The sequence below is a fragment of the Emys orbicularis genome, chromosome 2 (assembly GCF_028017835.1).
Source record: "Emys orbicularis isolate rEmyOrb1 chromosome 2, rEmyOrb1.hap1, whole genome shotgun sequence".
Classification (NCBI taxonomy): Eukaryota; Metazoa; Chordata; order Testudines; family Emydidae; genus Emys; species Emys orbicularis.
Genome location: NC_088684.1, coordinates 254,451,696 through 254,476,466, shown reverse-complemented (window position 1 = coordinate 254,476,466; position 24,771 = coordinate 254,451,696). Strand labels below are relative to the sequence as shown.

General features: G+C 43.6%; 1 protein-coding gene across 1 annotated transcript in view; it reads left to right on the top strand.

The window, feature by feature from the left end:
* Positions 1-3,518: 3,518 nt before the first annotated feature.
* CDK14 (cyclin dependent kinase 14) overlaps positions 3,519-24,771 on the top strand; it is a 411,838-nt gene continuing 390,585 nt past the window's right edge. Inside the window, exons 1-2 of the mRNA XM_065399167.1 lie at positions 3,519-3,600; positions 16,067-16,098. Coding sequence (XP_065255239.1) covers positions 3,519-3,600; positions 16,067-16,098 — 114 coding nt within the window. The remainder of the gene's footprint in view (positions 3,601-16,066; positions 16,099-24,771) is intronic.

Here is a 24,771-nt window from a genome sequence, read left to right as displayed (position 1 = left end):
TTTTATTAGTAACAAGAGTAAAAGACACTGGAAATGTCAATGTATAAATTGGCACACTTTTAAGTCCTGCTGCAGACACTGTTCAAAAGGAGAGGCTAATGCCTCAGAATTTCTTTTTTAAAAGTCAGTTCAAATAAAAATGTGGCCAAGATGAAAACTAGAATGATTCCCAGATAGACTGTAACTTGACTGTGTCACATGTGACTTAGACACCTACAGGATACTGCAATGTGCTCTGTGTTTAGTTGTGCAAGGCCATTTGAAGATAGAGCTAGTGTAGAATGCAATTGCACGGGGCTAATGAGCATGTTTATATCCTGCCTCTGTGCTCTTTCCTCTTCACTGCTGCTCATCCATCTCTGGGTGAAACTGAATGGCTACTTGCAATACACAAAACCATACACTGCATTACATTAGCACCTAAAGACCTCAATCAGGGATCAGAGTCCAAATTGTGCTAGGAGCTGAGTGCACCAGAGGTGTCAAACTCATTATATGGAAAGGGTCAAATTCTACTTTTGGTTATGGTCCATGGATAACAGTATACATTTCCGAACTTCCCTCCATCCAGAGCAAGAATGCTTATTGATATCAATGGGAAGTTTGAATAGAGATCAAGGGTAAAATCTGGCATTTATCTAGTAACTAAACTTCAAGTTACTATTATTTATTGAGTACTTTACTGTCACATTCAGTATCACTCAGTGGAAAGTATGGCCACCTTGGCCTACTCCTATTTGCACCCTTTCTCCCTCTTCCTACCCCATGCTCACATCTCTGTTTCTGTCCCTTTTCCTTGTCTTTGTATCTCTCTTCCTCTCTTATCTTTGCATTTTCCTCTCTGCAACATTTCCCAGTTTCCATCCCCATTCCATCTGCTAATATGACCAGCAATTAAATCACTGACATTGAAGTGCTATTTTAGTTAGCACTCCAATGAAATTAACGGGGACAACAGAATTCATGCCTTTGAGAGCTATTGTTTCAGGCTGTCTGCAGAAATTGATTGGCATTACTAGTATACTCATGGTGCTGTAGTTATACCTGTACAACTTCCCATGTATCGAGTCTGTTTTGGAATAACAGTGGGCATGTTTTTGTTTAGTTTATGTTGCTTCCATAAGCTAAACTGGAAAAAAAAAAGCCGCTGTTATAATTACTGGGATAATTATTATGGGTGTAGTAAATTTCCCTGTGTAGATAAGCCCTCAGAAAGGCAACACTGCATAAGTTGTTTACTCTTGGTTCACATGTGGAAGGGTTTCTTCACAATCATGAGAGCTAAAGAAATGTACTTTTTAAAAGGAAAGTTAATATTCTCCACAATCTGTATATGCCATAGGGCCATACAAATACATCATGTGGGTCAGCACTGACTGATAGGCCATATACTCGACACCTGTAGTGTATGTGCCTGTTGCAAAAGACAGTTCCTATCCCAAAGACTTGACAGTTGCAGATGATCTAGGCCCAAGTGCCTGTCCAGTGCTTTTTAAATTGAGTTAGCTAACATGATTTGAAACATTCCTTCACAGATGGAGTGGACACAATTTAATACCTGTAAAATTATGCTAGTTAGCCCTGTTATAACCCAGGTGTCAGGTGGTTCACCTTGACCAGACAATGTGTGTTAAAATACAACTTGCCCTGTCTACACTAGGGTTTAAAAAAGTGTTAACCTGTGTTAGCTAACATGTTTTGTGTGTGTTTTTAAAATACTCACCTCTTATTCTCGCCTAGAAATACCCTAAGGCCCAGTCTTGATTGGCCAAAAGAGATCATCATGTTAGCTCAACTGAGTTATCTTAACATGATCAAGAAACTCTCAACACTCATTGAGGTTTAGACTAACACATTTGAAGCTGTGTTATCTGGCTGTGTTTTAAAATCTTGGGGCGGAGGGGGAGCCATGTTTGGACTTCAAGAGTCAGTGTGCCTTGTCCATACTATCCTTTTAAACCATTAGCAAATAGGTGTTAGGTAACATTACCCCTTTAAACCTACTCTAGACAAGGTCTACAAGACGCTCTTCTCCATCTTTGACTCCTACACCAATTGCATTTCTCCAGAATGCCTAAGTTAACTGTCCCAAGGGTGCAGCTAGTAGGAGTTGAAGACAAGGCATACTGGGTGGTGAGATCTCACTCTAGAATTTACTCCATCTAAGCCTCAGCCTCCTCTCTTGTGTAAACATTGCAAACCACTGCTGTTTGAAGTGAACTCTTGACTGCTTGGCATTCACCCTCCCCTGGCTTAAGTCTGCTTTGTGTATGTGCTCTAGATCACAGTGCAGTAGGGTGGTGCGGTGTATAGTAATCCTAATGAGTAATCGGTATTTGTTGCCCATTCAATCCCTATAGAATACATTCATGCGACAGTGACGGGCACCCCACAATAATAATTAGTAGCTGGAGATCTACAAATTGTTTTGCCTTGGGTTTAATGTACAAATCAGTGATGTTCTTAATCTTTGACGGCATGAGCTGTGGTAAAAGTGGGATCTCCCTTATGGTCTGCCCTGTTAAAAGTCACTGGAAGGAAGATCAACATAAACAGCCGGCAGACCAGAGGGCCCCTTCCATCCTCTTTTGTCCGCAGCCTTCGGGGTGAGAAGAGCCACAGTCCTATGTAAGGTCTCTTAAATCCACTGGCCTCTCTCCTCAGCACCAGCTCCTTGATGCAACCACCCTCCTGGACCCACCAACCCCCCCACCCCTTGCACCCAGCACCCTGATCACACCAACCCCCCCCCCCCCCCCGCAGCCATCAGCCTGGCCCCACCAACCTCCCCCCTGCACCCATCAGCCTGGACCCCCAACCCCCCACCTTCTGCACCCTGGACCCCCAGACTGGACCCACCAGCCCCCCTTGCATGCAGCAGCCTGGACCGACTAACCCCACCCCCTTGGTTGCAGCCATCAGCCTGCACCCCCCTCCACAGCCTGGTCCCACCAACCCCCCCTCTTCCACACGCAGCAGGCTGGTCCCACCAACGCCCCCCCGCACCCAGCAGCCTGAACCCCAGCCCCGCCCTTGCCGGCCAGCACTCGCCCCCGAAGGCCACCGGGCCCCAGCCACGGCGCTCTCCCGGCCAATCAGCGAGGCGAGCGGGGGCAGGGGCGGAGCGGGGCGGGAGCGCGGGGTGGGCAGGCGGGGGAGGGCGGCACAGCGGAGGCTGCTGGAGTTGCCGCTCGGCTCGGAGCTGGCGGGGACGCGGCCGCTGCTGCTGCGCTAACCGGGGCGGGTCCGAGCAGCCGGCGGCACCCGGGCAGGGCTGCCCCCTTCCCCCGCGCGCCTCGGGGCACCCCCAGCCGCTCCGAGCTGCCCTCCCCGGCTGCGCCCCGTCAGGGCTGGCTCCGGAGCCCCGACGGGAGGCGATGAGCCTGCCCTGGGCACTACGTCGCGCTCCCTCCCCGGCGGTGTGAGCGGCGGTGGGGAAGGGGGTCCCGCGGCGGGGGGAGCCGGGCGATCGGGCTCCTCCCTCCCCCTGCGCTCGGCCGGCGCCGCCGAGCTGTGCTATGCTGGACGCGCAGTCCGCCGAGAAAAGCAGCAGGATGAAAAAGTTGCGGAGAACTTTGTCGGAGAGTTTCAGCCGAATAGGTGAGTCGGGTCCCCAACCGCCGCCGCCTCTGCCCCCTGCACCGCCTGTCCCGGCGCCTCTGGGGGCATCCTGGCATCCACGCGTGCTGCCCACGCCCATGGTGCACCCGTCCCCTTGGCAGGAGACATCTGGAGCGGGGGGTAGGGGTGCGATCACATCCCAGGGAGTTTAGCCTACTGGGGGCTGCTGGACTTGGCCCTTCATCCCTAAAGAGTCACAGCTGTGAACTCTAGCCCCTCCTTTTGTAATGAAACTAACCAGAGGGATGTATAGAGCTAATGTCTTTTATGGGATCAACTTCTGTTGGTGGAAGAGACCAGCTTTGGAGCTACACAGAGTGCTTCTGGTTGCTCCAATAAAAGATATTATGCACCTTGTTTTTCTAACATCCTAGGACCAACAGGGCTACAGCAACGCTGCCTACAAGGAGAGAGAGGTCTGACTAATAAGTGAGCAGACCTGGAAGGGGCTTGTGGGGTCAATCCAGGCCATTGGCATCACTTGTCTGTTTCCCTACAGTATATGAGGATGTCTTGTAACACACGTGACAAAAGGAAGTGGCATGGAACTGGTAGAATTACTTTCTGACACCTAGGGGATCAGATTTAGTTATGAGTGTTAGCTTTCTTGTACCTCCTTGCCTCAGCCTACCTCATGCCATCTTTTCTTAGGCCTCTATCTCCTAATTTCTCTCTCCCTCTGCTTTAATTTTATCTCTGTAAATATATTATTTAGCTCTGCAAAGTAATTTGGGATGCAGTTTGTCTGACAGACACTAAACTGAAATTGTGCTGTATAAGTAAAGGTTCTTTCTGCCTGTCTACCTACTTATCTAGTACCATTGTGCTTTACAAAACTGCTCTGCATTGTGTGTTACAAAACTGCAAAATTATAGCAGTGTTCCTTTAGGTAATGTGTGTTCCTAGTGTCCCTCTAGTGTGTTCCTATAGATAATGTTTGAAAACTAACAAAGATTTCTCAGTAGCTTCTGAAACTCAGATGCTACAGCATGAACCTGCAATTGAATTGACTGAAAATAAATAAAATTAAAATTGACTAGTCCGCTTTCAGTGCCACACTGAGAGATCTAGACTTAAAAAAAAAAAGCACATCTAGTAGAAAAGTAAATTACTTTTAATGTTGTTTACCTCTACAACAGGTAAAATGTTTATTAAAAAATATACCACCAGACAACATCCCCTTAAGGCTGAGGCATGAGGTCGGAAAGCAAATGATGATAGCTGAGCAGTGATGATTAGGAGGCTAGACAAAAGAAGTCTGTCCGTCATCTCTTGCTGCTAAATCCTGTCATTCTCTTGTTGATGTAAAACGTGTTGAGATAGCATGTTATACTTTGTATTGCTGACCTTATCATCTCCTGGTATTACTATCCAATTTTCTTTTTGGCATCAGGTTGTTTTGCCTTAAAAATTATTTACTGATCATCTTGGAACTCTTTGCCATTGTTCTCCGCACTTTAATATTTTTCATTCAAATTGACATTTTATATCTTTGGCACAATGCATAAAAACAACACAAGCACGTTGGGACAAAATTAGAAAGGCCAAGACACAAAACGTGATTAAACTAGCTTGGTGCATAAATGCTGAAAACATTTTACAAAGATGTTAGAGGCAAGAAGAAGACCAAGGACAGGGTAGGTCCATTAATCAATAAGGAGGGAAAGACAATAACAGAAAACGCAGCAATGACCAAGGGTTGAATGCTTTTTTTTGTTTTCACCAAAAAGGTTAGCAGTGATTGGACAACTGACATAGTGAACATCAGTGTTAATGGAGTAGGATCTGAGGCTACAATAGGGAAACAACAAATTAAGAGTTACTTAAGCACATTGGATACCTTTAAGTAAGTAAGACCTGATAAAATACATCCTAGAATTCTTAAGGAACTGGCTGAAGAGATTTCTAAGCCGTTAGCAATTATCTTTGAGAGCTCATGGAGAACAGGAGAGATCCCAGAGGACTGGGAAAGGGTACTATATTTGCCCTTTTATAAAAAAGGGGAATAAGGACAACCCCAGGGAATTGTAGACCTGTCAGCTTAACTTTGGTACCCAGAAAGACAGTGGAGTAAATAATCAGTTTGTAAAAACCTAGAAGATAATAACTAACAGTCAACATGAATTTGTCAAGAACAAATCATGTCAGACCAACCTAATAGCTTTCTTTGACAGGATAACAAGGCTTCTTCATGGGGGGGAAGCAGTAGATATGAGATATCTCGACTTTAGTAAGGTTTTTGATACTGTCTCATATGATCTTCTCATAAACAAACTAGGGAAATATAGACTAGATGAACCTACTATAAAGTGGGTGCATACCTGGTTGGAAAACTGTACTCTGAGAGCAGTTATTAATAGTTCACAGTCAAGCTGGAAGGGCATATCCAGTAGAGCAATGGCTCTCAACCTTTCCAGACTACTGTACCCCTTTCAAGAATCTGATTTGTCTCGTGTACCCCAAGTTTCACCTCACTTAAAAACTACTTGCTTACAAAATCTGACATAAAAATACAGAAGTGTCACAGCACACTATTACTGCAAAATTGCTTACTTTCTCATTTTGACCATATAATTATAAAATAAATCAATTGGCATATAAATATTGTACTTACATTTCAATGTGTATATATAGCAGCATAAATACGTCATTGTCTGTATTAAATTTTAGTTTGTACTGAATTTGCTAGCGCTTTTTATGTAGCCTGTTGTAAAACTAGACAAATAACTAGATGAGTTGATGTACCCCCTGGAAGGCCTCTGAGTATCCCGAGGTGTACATGTACCCCTGCTTGAGAACCATTGCTGTAGGGATCTGTCTGGGTCCGGTTCTATTCAATATCTTCATAAATAATTTGTATAATGGCATAGAAAGTACACTTAACAAAGTTTGCAGAGGATACCAAATTGGGAGGGGTTGCAAGCGCTTTGGAGGACAGAATTAGAATACAAAATTATCTTGACAAACTGGAGAAATAGTCTGAAGTAAATGGGATGAAATTCAATAAGGACAAATGCAAAGTACTAATTGATTGTACAAATACAAAATGGGAAATGACTGCCTAGGAAGGAGTACTGCAGAAAAAGATCTGGGGGTTAAAATGGATCACAAACTAAATAGGAGTCAACAATGTAATACTGTTGCTAAAAAAGCAAACATCATTCTGGGATGTGTTAGCAGGAGTGTTGTAAGCAAGATAGGAGAAGTAGTAATTCTGCTCTACTCAGCCCTGATAAGGCCTCAGCTGGAGTACTGTGTCCAGTTCTGGGCACCACACTTCAAGAAAGATGGGAGAAAGTCCAAAGGAGAGCAACAAAAATGATTAAAGGTCTAGAAAACATGACCTCTGAAGAAAGCTGGGGAAAAAATGGGTTGGTTTATTCTGGCGAAGAGAAGACTTGGGGGGGATGACACACATTACAATAGTCTTCAAGTACGTAAAAGGTTGCTATAAAGAGGAGGGTGATAAATTGCCCTCCTTAACCACTGAGGGTAAGACAAGAAGCAATGGGGTTAAATTGCAGCAAGGCAGTTTCAGGTTAGACATTAGGAAAAACTTCCTCACTGTAAGAGTAGTTAAGCACTGGAACAAATTACCTTGGGAGGTTGTGGAATCTCTGTTATTGGAGGTATTTAAGAACAGGTTAGACAAACACCTGTCAAGGATGGTCTAGATATCCTAGATGGATAGGTTCTCAAACTATGGGGCGGGCCTTCCAAGGGACGTGCGAGCTGTATGCTTGTTATTTTTTTTACATTTTTTTTTTAAGAGCTCTGACTATCAGCCCTGGGTGGCTGGGGCTTATGCAGAAGGGCCATGCATAACCAGGAGGTGGGGATAAAGAGGATAGCCGGAGCCCTGCCGCCCTGGAGCTGACAGCTGGAGCCCCGGCACCCAGGCTTGGGCTCTTCTCTCAGCCCGACCCCAATCCATCACCTGGAGGTGGCAGGGCTCTGGCTGTCACCTCTGGGGTGGCCAGGGCCGACGAGAGGGGGGGAAGCCGGTACAAATTACCGGGGCCTTCCCCCTCCCCCCCCCGTTGGTCCTGTTTAGCTGGTCCGCCCTTGCTGGGGGGCCCGAAAATTTTTTTTTCACCGGGGCCTGAACCCGCTCTCGGCGGCCCTGGGAGTGGCACTAGCAGCTCAGAAGCAAGGGTGGCCATGGGGCGCGAAATCTGCTGTGAAAAATGATATTGACAAATATCACTTTTCACATTGCCTCCCTTACTTATGAGCTGCTGCTGGCGCATGCCTGCCTTCAGAGCTGGGCGCCTGGCCAGCAGCCGCTTCTCTCTGCTCTGTCTTGAGAGCTCGGTGTTGGTATATGTACTTGGGGGTAGGGGTATAAACAAAGACAGACACAAAGAAGGGGGGCCCAATCAAATAAGTTTGAGAACCACTGGTCTATGTAATACTTAGTCTTGCCTCAGTGCAGGGAACTGGACTAGATGACCTATCAAGGTCCCTTCCAGTCCTACATTTCTGTGATTATTTTTGGTGTGGTGTCTAAATCAACTAGTATCTCATTTTTAGTTCACACAAATAGCATAAAAGTAGTGATTGACTGCAGCCAAAGGGGGAGTAGTGCAGCTTGGGAGGCATGCAAAGGTGTCTTTGTCTTTGTTCTCCCATAATTCAGAGCTGCTGAGCACTAGAATGGACCCCTGGCTGCTCTAAATTACGCTGTTTGCCAATGGGCCTGAGCGGCAGCCTCGGATCACTGGGTGCAGACACACCTAATTCCCCTTGTCATGCCTCTTACCCCGACTGTAGAGATGGGGGTAGGGTCAGAGCCATTATGCACTGTCCCACCAGAGGATTCCCACACAGTGGGCTGATCCCGTTGTGGTTGGCTATGCTAGTTTTAAAGTTGCTGTGTGCCAGTAGTGCAGTGGGAAGTGGCCTGAATGTAGGAGAGAATGTGGCAAGTAGTGTCCTCGTGATGTGAATCTACTACAGTTACATCAAGAGGACGCTATACCATATACTGGTGGTGTAATTTTTGGTGTATGTATGATAACAAGATTGATTAGTTCACCATTGCAAATCAGCTCCTTACAAACCCTAATATTTAAGAACTGCAGGCTTTTAAGTGGAAGAAAGCATCTGAATTCAGACAACTTTCCTTTGTCTTCCTGTAACATTCATATTTATAAAGGAGAAAATGATGCCAGGATGAATGTTAAGTTCCAAGTTTGGAGCAAATATTTACATCCCCGTAATAAATCGTTGTATCCCCATATGAAAATAGTGTGTCCAGAGCTAGTAATATGCTTTTTTAAAAATAAAAAGCATAATTATGTATTTGGTGGACCTGATTGATCAAGTAGATAATAGTTAAAATATATAACCATGGAAGTTTTGCTTTTTAAGAAACCAAGACTAAGTTTGGTTTTTTAAAATGAGTGTCTAAAGTTAGCCTCTTAAATAAAGCCCTGATCTTGCAAAGACTTAAGCACATGCTTAACTTAATGTATTGTGAGAAGTCCCATTGACTCTAAGGCCTGGTCTACACTACCCGCCTGAATCGGCGGGTAGAAATCGATCTCTTGGGGATCGACTTATCGCGTCTCGTCAGGACGCGACAATCGATCCCCGAATCGACGCGCTTACTCCACCAGCGGAGGTGGGAGTAAGCGCCGTCGACTGGGAGCCGCGGCAGTCGATTTTGCCGCCGTCCTCACAACAGGGTAAGTCGGATCTGATTGCGTAGCTGAATTTGCGTATCTTAAATTGACCCCCCCTCCCCCCCCCCCCGTAGTGTAGATGTAGCCTAAGTCTTTTGCAGGATCAGGGCCCAAGGGGCCTAACTTCCAAAAGTTTTATTTCCACTGAAGTCTTCTGAACATCAGGCGGACATGCTGTGACTTGAGTCCAAGCCCCGTCATTTTATAGTGTGATGCAGCTCAGGCTGTAGACCCCGTCAGTCTGTTTGGTGAAGTATGGACATCTTAGCACAGCTGTGAGATCAGGCCCGGGTCCAGCAATTGTCAGCACAGGTTAACAATGCAGTGCGGACAAACCCATTGAACCTGATCCAGAGTTCACCGAATTCAGTAGAAAGACTCCAGTTGAGTTTATTGGGCTTTGGAACAGGCCTTAGTGAGGAGCTTAAATTTAGAACCTTTTTTTTTTTTTTTTTTTTTTTTTTTAAAATCTTGGTCCAGATAAATTAAATGTACAAAGACCCAAGTCTACTAATAAAATGCTTTGGCAACAGTAATGGGTATTATAAGGACAGTGACTACTTGTATGTGCATTATCATACATTGATTCTTTGGGTTGGCATCAGCATTTGGGGCATGTGAGCTTACTCTGAAACCCAGGTCTTTGCTTCATGTAATGGTGACTTGAACTGTCACACATTTTATGCCTGAATTACATCTGTTTTGGAGTTTACACCTACTGCTTTTCCATGTTCTTGAGTATAAGATGTATTGCAACTTCATCTCTCCATTTCTCTTTCAGTAATAAATAAAAGGACCCTTTGCTTCCCTTGGGCTCTTTGACCTGGTTTTTGATGCAAAAGTTATGTTCTGTTTACTTTAGCGCAGTGTGCTCCACAGGGTAGAAGTGCATTTAGGTAATTTTGTTGTTAAAATCCAATCCTTGCTAGTGAAATTGTTCCACATGCAGCAGGTCTGATGTTTTGGCCTTCTTGCTAATCATGCCATTTATAGGAAAAACATTCTAATATACCAGCATGGGGTTTGGACATAGTCACTCCCATGTGACCCATGACCATACACAAAAAAAACTTCTATGTTTAAATAACTTTAACTAATGTACCAGGAAATTCAAAGTTTAAGACTTGCATTCTTAACTCCTACTTTGAGGCTAGGGAGAGGAAAGCAAAACAGCTCTAGAAGGAGTAGGGTGACCAGATGTCCTGATTTTATAGGGACAGTCCAGGTATTTGGGGCTTTTTCTTACATAGGTGCCTATTACCCCCCACCTGCTGTCCCAATTTTTCACACTTGCTATCTGGTCACCCTAAGAAGGAGCTTTAACAGTTAGTTTAATGGCTTTTGTTGTTTGTGGCCTTACACCTTTTTCTGGCAATTTCCTGGTGAGATCAAACTGTTAATAACATATTCATGTAGCTCTAATCTGGGTTCTTTTTCATTCTGGAATCCTTCAGCTCCCCAAACATAGGCTGAATTTCTGGTATGGCATGTGTATTCTAAAGAACACTTTTGATAGGTGAAAAGAACAGTCTTCCCTTTCTTGTTTTTCACTGTAGTTTCTTCATGGGCTCTGGATGGTATTTTTGGATAACAGGGTTAAATGTATAGTAGCACGGTGAGGGTAACTGTGTGAAAAATTATAAAATGTTTAAACTGTGTTTGAACTCAGGAGTTAATGACACATACCATAACCCACTAAAGCAGTGAAAGCATAATGTATAGTTTATTCTTAGAAAACCAGTATAATACTGAAAGCTTTTTTCTTTAATAGATATTATTGGTATAGGGCTAACTACTCTCCAGAAACTAGTCACCAAACATAATAGTTTTCATACTATAAAGCCCTAATTCCCAGTTATCAGAGAGAGTTTGTCATATCAAACAGCCCTGGCTGATAAGAAGTGTGTATATAAATCTGAGGTCCTCATTCACTGATTTTTGATGTTAGTATGCGTAACTGTTAATACTGTTAGCAGAGCCCCTTGAATCTTGGGGGGGCAGGAGGGGATGTCTTCAAGATGTCTTTGGTTTTTCGATTGTATTGTTGTAGATGTAGCACTATGACTTTGTGGTGCTTTGCAGTGTGCAAAATATGTTAAACAGGGATCAGCTGTTGCTCAGAAGAAAAAAATTAAATATATTAATGCAAATGATTTCATTTTTAGTGGTGATAGTAGTTATATAGAGACCCCGATCCTTGGGTGCGTCAGAGCTCTGCTTGGTGCACCTGGTAAGGGGTGGAGCCTTAAAACCATCTTTATGCTCCCCTGATCCTCAGGACACATCCAGGGACAGCTTCAGACCCTGCACAAGTCAGAGCAGTCTCGGGAGCCATTATGTGAGTTGGGATCATTGCAACACAGTGCACTTCAGCCACTGCCTCTGGGGGCTCTCAGCGGGTGGCATAGATCTGCCTTTCCCCACCCTCGGTAGCTGTGATCTGGCCCAGACTCTCTAGCGTACCCGCTTTTGAGTAATTATTTCGTTGTTCTGAAAAATGTCTAATGCCAAGTTGTCCTTCCCTCAACTTTCATCCTACAAGAACTGCCATTTGTAGTCTACTGGCGGACAATGTAGATCTGCGGTATATTGAAAGAAATGCATACTGTTTGTGTGCTGAACTCTGTGTTCTTAAATCAGTTTCACAACTGCTAGTTGTTGTTCAGTGCAAAAGTTCGGAATACGCTGCCTGGTCAGTCTGAAATATCAGAAACATTCTACCAGGAGAAAGGACATCTTGGTTGTAAAATTTATTACAATTTTTTGGTAAGTGTATTTGTAATATTCTTCATGATATTCTAAGAAATGTAAATAGTTAAATAATGCTTAGTTTCTTTAAAGAAATAGATTTCTATTGACAGTTTTGTCGCTGTCTCTGGCTTGGCAAACTAATTTGACCCTCTATGAACAAAGTCATAGTTCCTTGGTTTGATAAGGAAAAATGTGGAATCCACTTAAATTAATAGACTATACAGTATGCTAATCAGTTGTTTAAAAGAATCAAGTCAAATCATTGTGTCATTAGTATTTTAACATCATATGAGGATTGATGATTAAATATGTATCAAGATGAAATAACTGTGAAATGCATAAATTAATATTTAAAGGCTGTGCTTAAAGTAGGGGGGTGGATCGCAAGGCATTGAGCCAGCTTACATAAGGGGGCATGCTCTAAAGCACTCTTACCAACGCTGCTATTCCCAGGTTGCCAACTTTCTAATTGCACAAAACCAAACACCCTTGGCCCACCCCTTTCCTGAGGCCCCACCACTGCCCTGCCCCTTCTCCAAGGCCCCACTCCCACTCACTTCATCCCCACCTCCCTCCGTCGCTTGCTCTCCCCCACCCTCACTCACTTTCACCAGGCTGGGGCAGGGGATTGGGGTGTGGGTGGGGGGTGCGGGCCCTGGGGTGGGGCCAGAAATGGAGGGGGCTCTGGGCTGGGGCAGGGGGTTGGATGTGGGAGGGTTCAAGGTGCGGGCTCCAGCCGGGCGACGCTTACTTCAGGCGGCTCCCAGAAGCCGCTGGCATGTCTGGCTCCTATGCAGAGGGGCCAGGGTGCTCTGCCCGCGGGCGCCGCCCCCGTGGCTTCCATTGGCTGTGGTTCCTGGCCAATGGGAGCTGCGGATCAGGCGCTTGGGGCTGGGGCAGCGTGCGGAGCCCCCTGGCTGCCCCTGTGCCTAGAAGCTGGACGTGCTCGCCACTTCCGGGAGCTGTGCGGAGCCAGGGCAGGCAGGGAGCCTGCCTTAGCACCGCTCTGTTGCTGACTGGACTTTTAGCAACCCGGTCAGCAGTGCTGACCGAAGCTGCCAGGATCCCTTTTCGACCAGGTGTTCCGGTTGAAAACCGGATGCCTGGCAACCCTAGGTCAGATAGCTATTTGTTAATTAAAATTTCACTCTCAAACTGAGAATTGACAAGGGTTTTAGTTTTACTGGCTAAGAAAATCCTCATGTTTTGATTTCTCTGTATAACAATTCTTAAATATCCACTTCAGTCAAAGTTTAAAATACAATTAAAGGCAAAGACAAGCTAGAAAAATATCAAGACAGCATAATTAGGGTTGCCAGGTGTCTGGTTTTTGACTGAAACATCCGTTTGAAAGGGACCTTGGTGGCTTCAGTCAGCACTGCTGACTGAGCCGATAAAAGTCTGGTTGGCAGAGCAGCAGGGCGAAGGCTGGCTCCCTGCCTGGCTCCATGCAGCTCCTCGGAAGCAGCAATATGTCCCTTGGCTCCTAGGCGGAGGCTCAGCCTGGGGGCTCCGTGTACTTCCTCCTGCCCCGAGCGTCGGCTCTGCAGCTCTCATTGGCTGCAGTTCCCAGCCAATGGGAGTTGTGGGGGCGGCGCACACCACGCAGAGCTGCCTGGCTGTGCCTTCACCTTGGAGCCCAGGGACATGTCGCTGCTTCTGGGGAGCTGCCTGAAGTAAGCGCTTCCCGGAGCCTGCACCTCTCCCTCCCTTCCTGTTCCCCAGCCCTTAGCCCCCTTCCGCACCCAAACTCCCAGAGCCTGCACCCCAACCCACTGTCCCAGCCCTGAGCCCCCTCCCACACCCAATCTCCCTCCTGGAGCCCGCACCCTCTCCTGTGCCCCAACCCCTTGTCCCACCCCGGAGCCCCATCCTGCACCCCAAACCCCTCATCCCTGGCCCCACCACAGAGCCCACACCCCCAGCTGGAGCCCACACCCCAACCTCCTGCCCCAGCCCAGAGCCCCCTCCCGCACCCTGAACTCCTCATTTCTGGCCCTATCCTGGAGCCCGCACCCTCAGCTGGAGCCCTCACCCCCTCCTGCATCCCAGTGAAAATGAGCAAGTGAGTGAGAGTGAGCGACAGAGGGAGGGAGGATGGAGTGAGCGGGGGTGGGGCCTGGGGGAAGGGGCAGCACAGGGGCAGAGCCTTGGGTGAGGGTCGGGGCAAGGGTGTTTGTGCGATTAGAAAGTTTGCAACCCTAAGCATAATACAAGCAACATTATTAGTGTTGCTTGCCAGCCCATGATTCAATTATGAGACTTGTAATATTTGGTGTTTTTGTTGAAGCCCCTCCCCTGTACCTGTAATCCTGTGATTACATGAGAATTCAAATTCATTTTGTCAAGTTTTTCTCCACCGACTTTTAAAAAATATGACTAAAGTGCCCCCTGAAGGCTCAAAACCCAAAATCAAATTAAAAGAGCAGAAAATGCGTATATATATTTTTTTCTCCTAATCTCATGACTTTTTGGGTCCTGGCTCAAGATATTTGAACACGTGGGGTTGGCAGTTCTGCAATGTATAAACTTTTTGTCTTACTCCAGTCCTTATTTAATTACAATGAAAAAAAATATACCTGATACACAATGTACAGTGTACTCCCCAAACTACTCAGCAAAACACCAGAACTATTACTTAGTGTGAAATCTAGACAAGTCCTTGTTAATAATATTAACATTTAAATGGCTCTTTTCAGGCTCTAAGTAAGACATGTTCCCTTCCCCAATGAGCTTGCAATGTAAAGGCAAATAAAGGACAAGACCTCTGGGCCTTGTTTGCATTAGGAAAAATGAGGCCAGTAATTCACCACCTGTGGTAGAAATGGTAGAAACTGTAGCACAGGCAAAACAGTGGCGGTGTATTCTGACACTGTAGTAGTAAAATGCCTGAGCCCTATCTAGCTGAAGCTTCCGTTGTTGCTACCTCTAATAGATGTATGGGTCACATTTTCACCAGTGTAGACAAGACCCAAGAGGAGATGATTTGAGGGAATGACTTTGAGGAAAGTGAGCACTAAGTGGAGGAGGAGGAGAGGAAGATTGTTCCAGATGTTGGGGCCACATAACCTCTACAATTCTCACCATTCAACTGTTAACTGTAAACATATAAGCCAGTGTAAAAATACTCCAATCCAACAGTACTATGGCTTGGTTCATTTTAACTGTTCAGGGTAGTCACCAAAGAGCAAACTCATGGAGGTAGTGGTTTTTCATTAATTTCAGAACGCAGTTTCTGGATGATGTGACCACAATATGTGCATAACTTAAATATATCTGTTAGCCTGCAGGCTGATGTAATTCCAGTAGCGAACTGAAGAAATTAACTTTGTTTGCATTTCTGTACAGGTATCTAGTAGGCTCAATAAAACGCTTCAAATGGATTAGCCTCTGTCAGAGCTGAAAAACTGCTCACAACATTTTTTCCGCCTTGCCTCACTGCTTCACACTCCAAATCTCTCTTCTATCTTGACTTCACCTTTAGTTGATAGTATATTTGCATGCAATAAACATTAACATAATATGTGAGATCTGTGCTGTCATCTTAATGTAAACCATAGAAGAGTATAACGAATGCTAGTCACAATGCATCCTCTGTTGTATTGGAAATGTTGAGTTCTATATGAACTGAATATATTATGGAGTATGTGATAGGTCTGGTTTACATATGGCTTTCTGCAGTTCAGTGAGACTCTCCTTGAAGTGTTTTCATGCTCAATAGGAATTAAAGTAAAAAAATTTAGACTCCTATTTTCCTTAACCTGAGAGGACAGCTTGATTTACATATTTATGAAAAATATTTCTCAGATACATGCTGTGCAATTCTACATTCCATTTACAGTTTGATATTTTGATTATAAAATTGTTATTCAGGCCAGTCTGTTCTTTCCTGTTACTACAGGAAAAGTTTTTTTTTTTTTTTTTCTCTTTTTATTCACGGAGTTAATTATTTTATGTTCATTGAAATGCATGACATAATGATTTTTCTTTCTTTTTTTATGTTAAAGCCTTAAAGAAAGAAGATAGCAGCCTTGATGAGGTAGGTTAAATATCTTTGTACCTTACTTGATCCAGATATGTTTAATTGCTACAGATTTCTCACTAAAGTTAAAAGTAACTTTTGCTTTATCATATTAGTGTGCGTATGTATACATGCATATAATCTGAGTATCTTTTCACCTCCCTAATGACTACCAGATGAGTTTTTTTTACAGAAGGCCTTGGGCTGAAGGCTTGTTTCTATAAACCTATTTTATACAAAGTATTGCATTATGTTATGTAGAGAGAAAATGCTTTACAGAACTGAACAGTTAGTGGTTTTTATTATAAACAGTAAATATATATTTATATAAAAGATATAAACTGAATATCTTTTGAGGGAACCCGTCATACAGGACATTGTCCTGTTGGGTCCTTGTATTGGTTGAATAAATAGTATGCTCCGGTTAGACCTGAAGCTATGATTAATCCTGCTTTAGGAAGCTATTTACAAATCAGTTTTTGTACAAGTGGCGGCACCAACACAGTAGAGCCAAAGTTAAATTGTGTAGGGCACAAAACATACAATATGATTTAAGACTCTGAATTTGCAAGACCAGTGCAGACACGTGGTTACTGGTGATGCTTTGCTTGGGGTGGAAATGGGGTTCAGACAGCGTGTTATCCCGGAGCACAGGATTTATTAGTGTGAGAAATTGCCGGTAATGTAATCCGTGATTATGCAAATCACAAGTCATTTCCTTCTAACCACCTAGATGGAAGTAAATAGCAGCATCTCTTACTTTCCATGAAATAACCTTACAGTTTCTGGCTATTTGTATTCTCTTCTGTATTCTATTCAGAGAGTAAGGACTTGGATAATAAAGACCTTGCTACTGCATAGGTAGTGGTTATGTTTTTGGTTTGAACTGAAGGTACCACACTATATAATGGCCTGATCCTGAAAGAAATGAGTGAGGAAGCAGTAGGTGCTTGCCACTTCATTGGTTCAGACTTTATCTCCTCCTAAATCAGATAGGGCCAAACATAGGTGCTGGAACTAGGAGTGCGGGGAGTAGGGTACTGGGCTGGATATCTTCCACACCTGCTTGGAAGTAGTTTCCGTCATATACAGGGTTTACAGTTTGGTTCAATGGATCTCAGCACCCCCTCAGCACTATACAAATTGTTCCAGCAGCCCTGGGGCCAAATTTGTTTTGTCCAGTTTGTTCAGGCTTTGTACCGATGAATAAGAGTCTTAAATGGCTCTGAAGTAGAGGCAGTGTAGGCAGGTCAAGCTTTGTTAGAACACTAAAGGAATCTCTAGCTTAGAGCCAAGGCTAAGATACGATAGTCTTTAGAACATGGCTCTGGCACAGGTGGGTCCCATCCACAACAGCTGTCCAGATAGTGTTAGAACGTGGATCACCTGTAAGTGATTTGCAGCTGTTTGCTGGTATGGTGGTTAAACTTGGGCTGTATCTACACCACAAGCTAGGGGTGTGATTCCCAGCTTGTGTAGATGTACTCTCACTAGCTCTCACCTGAGCTAGCAAAGCTAAACATAGTAGCCTAGCTAAGGTAGCATGGGCAGCAGTGATATGTGCTAACTGCCCTGTGCACAGACCTACCTGAACCTCTGGGTATGTACCTGGGGCTGCTAGCACATGTCACTGCTGCCCATGCTACTGCAGCTCCAGTAATGTTCTAAGGCCCAGCCTACGCTGGGGGGGGGGGGGGGGGGGGGGTTTGCTCTAAGTTACGCAACTTCATGTAGCTGAAGTCGACGTACTTAGATCTACTCACCGCAGTGTCTTCACTTCTCTAGACACGATAAATCAACCCTCGTCAACACTAGACGCGATAAATAGACCCCTGCTGGATCGATCGCTGCCTGCCAATCCAGTGGGTAGTATAGACATACCCTTAGTGTGCTAGCTCAGATGAGAGCAAGCGCAAGAATGTCTGTACAAGTTGGGAATCACTTCCCTAGCTTGTAGTATGGACATACAACCGAAGGACTCAGGCTATTAGAAATCTGGCACATTTTGCTGCTTTGCTTCTGGTCTCTGTAGGAGGCTGAATTGTTTATAATAAAACTGACAGGATGTTCTTGTTGTTTTTAAATGCAATCCACATAATAAAGAAGAACATGCTTTATTAATAACTTGCCTTAAACTAGATCTTGAGTTTGGAAGGAATAAAATCCACCTGTTAATTATGAAGCACTTTCAAATCTTAAAGGAAAGCAAATTGCACATACCACCTGTGGAGGAGGCCTCATATACAGCTCGACAGTGTTTCTTATGTGTCTGGGTTTCCATTTGTACAAATGGGACTGTTTCTGCACATGCTCCAGTTGAATTCAGTGTGTATGTGGCAAGAGTAATATATTTTTTTAAAGAAGTCTTTAAGGGAGTCTGGCTGATCAGTATAGACGCTCCCTGACTTACACAAGCGTTCCGTTCCGGAACGCCTTGCCTAACTCAAATTTTGCATAAGTCGGGAACGTATCTCCGACAATTACGCCTTAAAAAATAAACAAACAAAAAAACCTTTCTAGCTTACGGAATTTACGGAACTTTTTCCGTAAATGCAGATTTGCGTAAATCGGGTTTGCGTAACCCGGGGAGCGTCTGTATATGGATTGCTGCAGTGTTAGCAAGAGAAGGCTCATGGGGAGGAAAATAAATGAGAATCTTTTCTTTTGTCCCCAATACACACAGAAGAGATAGGTGTGACATAATTGTCAATACCTGTCCCCTCCTTATTTTTGGGTGACATTTTGCAGAAGAAAAGTGTGTGTATGTATGGCTCCCCAGTGGAGGAGAGTTTGGCAGCAACTCGTGCTGCCAGACTTATTGACAGTGGTTTCATGCGGCAGGGTCGGGAATCATTCTGATGGGGTCTGAATCTGGCACTCTGCCTCTGTTGCTATCACTGTTCCTGGAGCTATTGTGATTAGTGGTGGGAATAGGTACTTGCATGATTGGTGTAACAACACCTGCAAATAATGTTGCATAAGTCATATCCATTCTAAAAGGTCATTTTCAGTGGCTTAAACTTTACAGTACGAGCTGAAACTTGACAGGTTCCCTTCTATGCCAAGAATGTGTTGTGTGTGTGTTTTGGCAAGTTTATCAAGAATGGTTCAGGTTTCATTGAGAGTGAAGGTGGTGGTAATGATGGTGGTAGGGAATCCTCTCCCCACTAGAACAAGTGTTGCAACCTTTTGTTTGATTAGCTGTTGTGGTTCAAGGCAGAAACTTGAAATGGTCTAGATGTGCCATTTTGGTATTCTGGTGAAAACTGGTTTCTATTTGTGAAAGTTTTAAGGCCTGAAAAAAAGAGTTTGCACATTCTTACTCTGTTTTGTAATGCAGTTACATACTGATCTGCCAATATTCTGTCTGGTGTGTGGATAACTGGGGGATTCCTTTTCCTTTCCCTATGAGGAATATGTTGTATGTGGAAGACTCAGGCCTCTGAAAGATTTATGTCTTTTCAGGCTAAGGGAATAAGTGGAGTCATCGTAATACGTGCCTCGGTCTGGTGGTACAAGGGCTAATAACAAGAAGTGACCAGAGGACAAAAATTCCATTTCACAGTAGTTTTCAAGGTTTCAAAATTTGGCTTTATTCTGCATTGGAATGAAACCAAAACCTTTTGAACATTTTTGTGAATATGGATTTGTGTCAATGTTGGTCTATTCAGATCAAGCCTGACCCTTTTTGGGAAGAGGTATATGGGTGTAATCTGGTGGTTTGGGCACCGGTCTGGAATGTGAGAGATCCAGGTTCAAGAGTGAGTCTGTCTGTCTGTCTGTCTGTCAAAAAACCTTCCCAGTGAAAACTTTGTCAGAACTGAAACATCCCTGGAAAAGTTTTTGTTTTGACATTTTATTTAATTGAAAATATGCTAACCAGCTCTACTAATAACTGAATTATTGGGATAAAATTAAAAAAAGTTTAAATTGAGGTTGACTATCAAGAAAAGTTTGATAGTGAGATCAATTAGGTCTTGACCTTCAAATATGTCCATTTGACTTAAGTAAAAGGCAGCTGATGAGTATGCATTCAGGTGTTTTCAGGAAGTCTTAAATTGTAACATAAGTGCATCGTTGTTGCGTGGGATTGGAGGATGCTGGCAGACGCATTGTAATAATGGAGTTGTTACGTGTTTTAATTGTCATGTTATGTAACTGTGTCAGATCACTTTTCAATCGTAAATTATGCTACAGAGCAAAATAGTTAATAGTCGATAATATGAATCTGTTCTTATTTTCTTACTTTAAACTTGTTGAATACGGGATGACAGAAGGATTTGTATTATAAGATGGACATAAATGGCCTTAGCACAATTGTTGTTTGAAACCTTTGTTGAGAGGCTGCACTTGAATCAGTATAATTCACCCTATCTTATTTCAAAATTAACACATTATGGCAGGGGGCAATTAAAAAAAAAAAAGCTTCTTGATTTTTATAAAATAGTATTAGTAAATATTTAATACATCACTGGCCATTCTAAGAAATAAACTGTAAACATTTCTAAGTCATTTTGGCATGCTCTGGAGGAAGAGATCTCTTCTGACCCAGCAGTATACCCCACAAAAAATAAGGGAAAATTCTAGTGTCATTGGATTTCTTTCTGGTTTTTATGGGTTTATTTGAGTAGGAGCTGAGCAGTGGAAATCAATCTGAATCCTTCCTTCTCTGAGAGAGAGATCTTCTGTGGATCTGTCCAAGGAGATGGGATATTAACTCTGTAGCCTTCACTCTGAAAAGGCTGATGGATATGGATCTCAAAGGAACACTTCCAAATAGAACGTATTTCTAAGCCCACTTTCCTCATTTGTGTGTGTGCCTTAATTATGTTATCAATGCGCCTATTACTGCAGGTCAAACAAGAGCATGTGCACGCCACAGATGTGGACTCTGAATGTTGAGTGTTGGCTCTGTTGTTATTGTTGTGATGTACGCTTATGTAAACATCCTGGTTGTGCTGTGTCTCTTCCCTTCCTTTCCATCCTCTAGCTCTTTCTGTGTCTTTGAAATTCAGTTCCATGTCTGTGAAATTCAATGGTGAGAAAGTGAAATGTTTAGATGATGGGTTAAAATGTTGACCTATCAGTCTTGTCAGAACCCATTTCAGTTGTTTAAGGTATAGTAACTTTCTCTATTCAATGAGGTGATTCACACATTTCACATTCCAAGTTATTGTTGCTTAATTTAAATACTCATGATAGGCTAGGCTGAGAGTTTATTAACGAGGCTCTAGTATGCTGTTCTTTGATCCCTAATGCCGTTAGAATCCCTTGACAAGGGGGCAGGGCTAGGTCAGGGAGAGCTGGGATTTAAAAAGCTAGCTCCTAAGCAACAAGAGAAGCTAGCAAACAGGAGAGTTTTACGAGGGAGTTTAGAGAAGGAGCGTGAGAGGCAGATACACCTAACATTGTTAGGGTAACAAACATAATCTAAACATAGGCTGTGACGTTGTGCAGTCTATATGGTTTTATAAAAACTTGATAATAAGTCAATATAATGTAACTGGGATAGTTTTAGAGAAAATACGGTAATAAGTGAATGTAACGTAACTGGGATATGCTTCATGCAAAAGGTCTTTTGTAAGGTATCATTACAAAGCTTATAATCTACTGAGTATGATCATCTGATTTGTATAAATGTACCACTCTTGTATCTAAAACTAGAAATATAAAATGTAACTCTGAGGGCCTATTGTAATTATGTAAAGTGTGGGCCATTAATGATGGTTTGGAATCTTGATGACTCCCATTGTCTGCAGATGGCTGTTTACCTGTGAGGCTCCCTGTATATGTGTGTGCTGGCAAGTGAGTAATGAAGTCTTGCAGTGACATGTGATCATGTCACCTGAACTGGAATCCATCTTTAACCTGGTGCTTTTCCAGTGAGGGGGGTGGAAACCCAGAGGGACAAAGGGTTCCCGCCTTATGCAAAAGATATATAAAGGGGTGGAAGAGAGCAGAGAGGGGGAGGAGCCATCATGAAGAATCCCCTAACTACCACCTGAGCTGGAACAAGAGCTGTACCGGGGAAAGAATTGTGCCCAGGCCTGGAAGGTGTCCAGTCTGAGAAAAAGCTTACTGAAGCATCTCTGAGGGTGAGATTATCTGTATTTAGTTTGATTAGACATAGATTTGCGCATTTTATTTTATTTTGCTTGGTGACTTACTTTGTTCTGTCTGTTACTACTTGGAACCACTTAAACCCTACTGTCTGTATTTAATAAAATCACTTTTTATTTAGTAATTTACTCAGGGTATGTATTAATACCGGGGGGAGCAAACAACTGTGCATATCTCTCTCTCAGTGTTATAGAGGGCGAACAATTTATGAGTTTGCCCTGCATAAGCTTTATGCAGGGCTGTTTTCAGGTAAACTTGCAGCTTTGGGACAAGTGATTCAGACCCTGGGTCTGTGTTGAAGTGGACTGGAGTGTCTAATTCAGCAAGACAGGGTGCTGGAGTCCTGAGCTGGCAGGGAAAACAGAAGCAGGGGTAGTCTTGGCACATCAGGTGGCAGCTCCCAAGGTGGTTTCTGTGATCCAACCCGTCACATAGGCCAACCCCTTGCCTCCTGCTCAAACCCCCCCCAACTCCTCAAGAGTTTAAAAAAAAAAAAAAAAAAAAAGGGCAGGCAGAAGTCCAGCAACACAGTGGGGACTATCCAGTTTATTGCTCTGAACGCAGCATGTACGATTACCTGCCATATGGGCAGGTTGCTTATGTATGCATTTGCTGCAAGCAACTCATGGGTCTCACAGCCTGAGTACAGATTCTTGAGACCAGAGTGGCTGAACTGGAGGAATTAAGGGAGACAAAGAGGTCATTAGAGGAGACTTGCAGGGACACAGAAGTGCAGTCCTACCCCAGTTGGACAACCTCTGTGCTGTTGAGGAGGATGAAGGTCTTGGGGAAGGAGAAATTATCTCATAGTTGGGACACTTCTTCCGGGTGATGTCATGGTATCCTCTCCCACTGAGGATACCCATCTGAGGGACGGGGCCCCAGTTATTAGGAAGAGCCAGGTAATAGCAATAGGTAGTTGGGTTTGTGATGGCTGGGAGAACTGCCTGGTGAATTGCCTGCCTGATGTGAAGGTTGTGGACCTCTGGAAACCTCTAGATACACTTCCACCAAGTGCTGGGGAGGAGCTGGTGGTTGTAGTACATGTAGGTGTCCATGACATGGTGAAAGGTAGGAGGCCAAATTTGGGCTGCTAGGTAAGTGATTAAAGTTCAGGACCTCCGTGGTAGCATTCTCTGAAATGCTTCCAGTTCCACACACACAGCCAGTTAGACAGGCAGAACTGCATTAATGTGTGAATGAGACAATAGTGTTCAGAGGAGGGATTTAGGTTTATTAGGAACTGGAGAATTTTTTGGAAAAGAAGGTGCCTATACAGGAAGGATGGGCTTCACCTAGACCAAAATGGAACCATTAGGCAAGGGATAGATAATAAGACAGAAAATATCATCGTGCCACTATATAAATCCATGTTACTCCCACAAACATAAATAAGTACTTCTGCACACAACACACTGTCAACCTGTGGAACTTGTTGCCGGGAGATATTGTGAAGGCCAAAAGTATAACAGGGTTCAAAAGAATTAGGTAAGTTTCTGGAGGTAGGTTCATCAATGGCTATTAGCCAAGATGATCAGGCACAAAACCACATGCTCTGGGTGCCTCTAATCCTCATCCAGAAACTCGGACTGGATGATGGGATGGATCTCTCTTGATCATTGCCCTGATCTGTTAATTCCCTCTGAAGCATCTAGCACCGGCCACTGTCAGAAGACAGAATAGTGGGTTAGATGGAGCATTGGACGGACCTACTATAGCCATTCTTATGTTCTTAATGTGAAAAAAAGTGACGGAAGATGAGACTTATGATCTAACAACCCTTTCAAAAATGCTTAGTAAGTGGTTTATATGATGTGCCCAGTGAGTGTATGTGCTGTCTATATCCAATAATTAATATGGCTCTCCAAATACCAGCTACCTAACCAAAGAGATAAATTCCTCTATGGGATACAGATGTTTAAAAAAGTAATCTGAAGTCCCAGGGAATAAAAGAAAAGGAAACTGGCCCAACTTCACCAGCTATTCATTACTCCCAGGCCCAGAAAATGATCAGTTGTTAAAAACATAAAAGTACAATTCTTCTTACTCTAATCCGTTACACATACACATACTTAAAATCTGTATATTTCTGTATACAGTGTGTGTCTATATAGGCATATGCTTAAAAACCCGGGGACAGATTTACATTTATCCTTTGTTCTATTCACATTGGGTTGAAGAGATTTTTCTCTCACCAACAAAAACAGCATTTATCTCCTTACTGCTGCATTCTTCATTATGCAGAATTGCACAAAGCTCTGGTTCTACTTCAGCAATTCTTTGCTCCCTAATTTCTCTCTTACCTATTGAAACTCCACATTCAGATTAAGGAAAGGATTGTGGACACAATGATCTTGAAATTGCGCCTGAACTTTACTTCACACCATTCTCGTAATCAGAAAGTAAATCCCATCCTGGAAATTCAGCAATTTCAGGAAACTTGCTTGAGGTCACTTCACTGTGATTAGTTAGGTCAAATGTATCCTTCATCATTTGAGATCTAGAGTATTTTCTTTCATCCAAAATATGTTGCAGGAAATATTTAGAGGCTAGGAGGCTTATTTTTGTTGC